Source organism: Buceros rhinoceros, unplaced genomic scaffold (genome assembly GCF_000710305.1).
Source record: "Buceros rhinoceros silvestris isolate BGI_N320 unplaced genomic scaffold, ASM71030v1 scaffold2603, whole genome shotgun sequence".
NCBI classification, from domain to species: domain Eukaryota; kingdom Metazoa; phylum Chordata; class Aves; order Bucerotiformes; family Bucerotidae; genus Buceros; species Buceros rhinoceros.
The window spans coordinates 19,392-20,996 of record NW_010404020.1 but is presented as its reverse complement, the minus strand read 5'-3'; the positions used below and the strand labels follow the sequence as shown (position 1 = coordinate 20,996).

At 52.3% G+C, this 1,605-nt stretch overlaps 1 protein-coding gene across 1 annotated transcript in view; it reads left to right on the top strand.

Moving 5' to 3' along the window:
* The first annotated feature begins 644 nt into the window (after nt 1–644).
* Nucleotides 645–1,605, top strand: part of CD151 (CD151 molecule (Raph blood group)) — an 11,077-nt gene continuing 10,116 nt past the window's right edge. Inside the window, exons 1-2 of the mRNA XM_010133200.1 lie at nt 645–728; nt 1,443–1,603. Coding sequence (XP_010131502.1) covers nt 645–728; nt 1,443–1,603 — 245 coding nt within the window. The remainder of the gene's footprint in view (nt 729–1,442; nt 1,604–1,605) is intronic.

Sequence of the window (1,605 nt, the reverse complement as noted above, 5' to 3'; positions counted from 1 at the left end):
TTTTGTGACCCTCACTCCAAGGAGGACATTGAGGTGCTCAAATGTGTCCGCAAAAGGACATCAAAGTGGGTCTGGAGCACAAGTGCGCTGAGGAGCAGCTGAGGGACCTGGGGGAGTTTAATCTGGAGCAAAGGAGGCTCAGGGGAGACCTTCTGGCTCTTCACAGCTCCCTGACAGGAGGGTGGAGTGAGGTGGGGGGTCGGTCTTTTCTTCCCAGTAACAAGTGACAGGACGAGAGGAAATGGCCTCAAGTTGTACCAAGGGAGGTTTAGGTTGGCCCTGAGGAACAATTTCTTCCCTGTTGGGGCTGTCCAGGTGTGTCCCCGGCTGCCCAGGGCAGTGGTGGAGTCCCCATTCCTGGAGGGGTTTCCCAGCCGTGTGGAGGTGCTGCTGAGGGACAGGGGCAGTGGGGACCTGGCAGTGCTGGGTTCATGGTTGGACTCAATGATCTTAAAGGTCTTTTCCAACCAAAACAATTCTATGAATGAATTGCTTACTTCAGCAAAAGGTCGTAAGTGTGAGTTCTTGCAGGGTGAGAGTAGTAACACCGGCCTTTTGGGAGATGGAGCGTGATGACTGGCTGACTCGCGGTTTTCTGATTTTTTTTTTTTTTTTTTTTTCCAGGAACTTGCTAAGCCAGAAAGATGCGTGAGTATACGGAAAAGAAGGAAACATGTGGGACCATCTGTCTCAAGTACCTGCTCTTCATCTTCAACTTCTTTTTCTGGGTAAGAAACTTCACTGTATTCCAGAGGCACTGCAGTCAGGGGTGCAGAAATCTTGGGCTTGATGAAGTTTTAGGCAAAAAGGACCAAAGAAAAGAAAAACTCTCCACGAACAGAAGGCTTTATCACTCTCGACATTCCCTGACAGGAGGTTGGAGCAAGGTGGGGGTTGGTCTCTTCTCCCAAGAACGAAGCAAGAGGAAATGGCCTTATGTTGTGCCAGGAGAGGTTTAGGTTGGCCCTGAGGAACAATTTCTTCCCCAGAAGGGTTGTCCAGGCCTGGCCCCGGCTGCCCAGGGCAGTGGTGGAGTCCCCATCCCTGGACGGGGTGTTGATGTGGTGCTGAGGGACAGGGATTGGTGGTGGCCTGGCAGTGCAGGGGTAATGTTTTGACTCAATGATCTTAATGGTCTTTTCCAACCAAAACGGTTCTGTGATTCTCTTTACAGCTGGCTGGCGGGGCTGTGATGGCAGTGGGCACCTGGACCCTGGCTGAGAAGAGTGACTACATCAGCCTGCTCTCCTCCAGCACATATTCAGCAACTGCTTATATTCTGGTGGTGGGGGCAGTGGTGGAGTCCCCATCCCTGGACGGGGTGTTGATGTGGTGCTGAGGGACAGGGATTGGTGGTGGCCTGGCAGTGCAGGGGTAATGTTTTGACTCAATGATCTTAATGGTCTTTTCCAACCAAAACGGTTCTGTGATTCTCTTTACAGCTGGCTGGCGGGGCTGTGATGGCAGTGGGCACCTGGACCCTGGCTGAGAAGAGTGACTACATCAGCCTGCTCTCCTCCAGCACATATTCAGCAACTGCTTATATTCTGGTGGTGGCTGGGGTGGTTGTCATGGTTACTGGCATCCTTGGTTGCTGTGCCACCT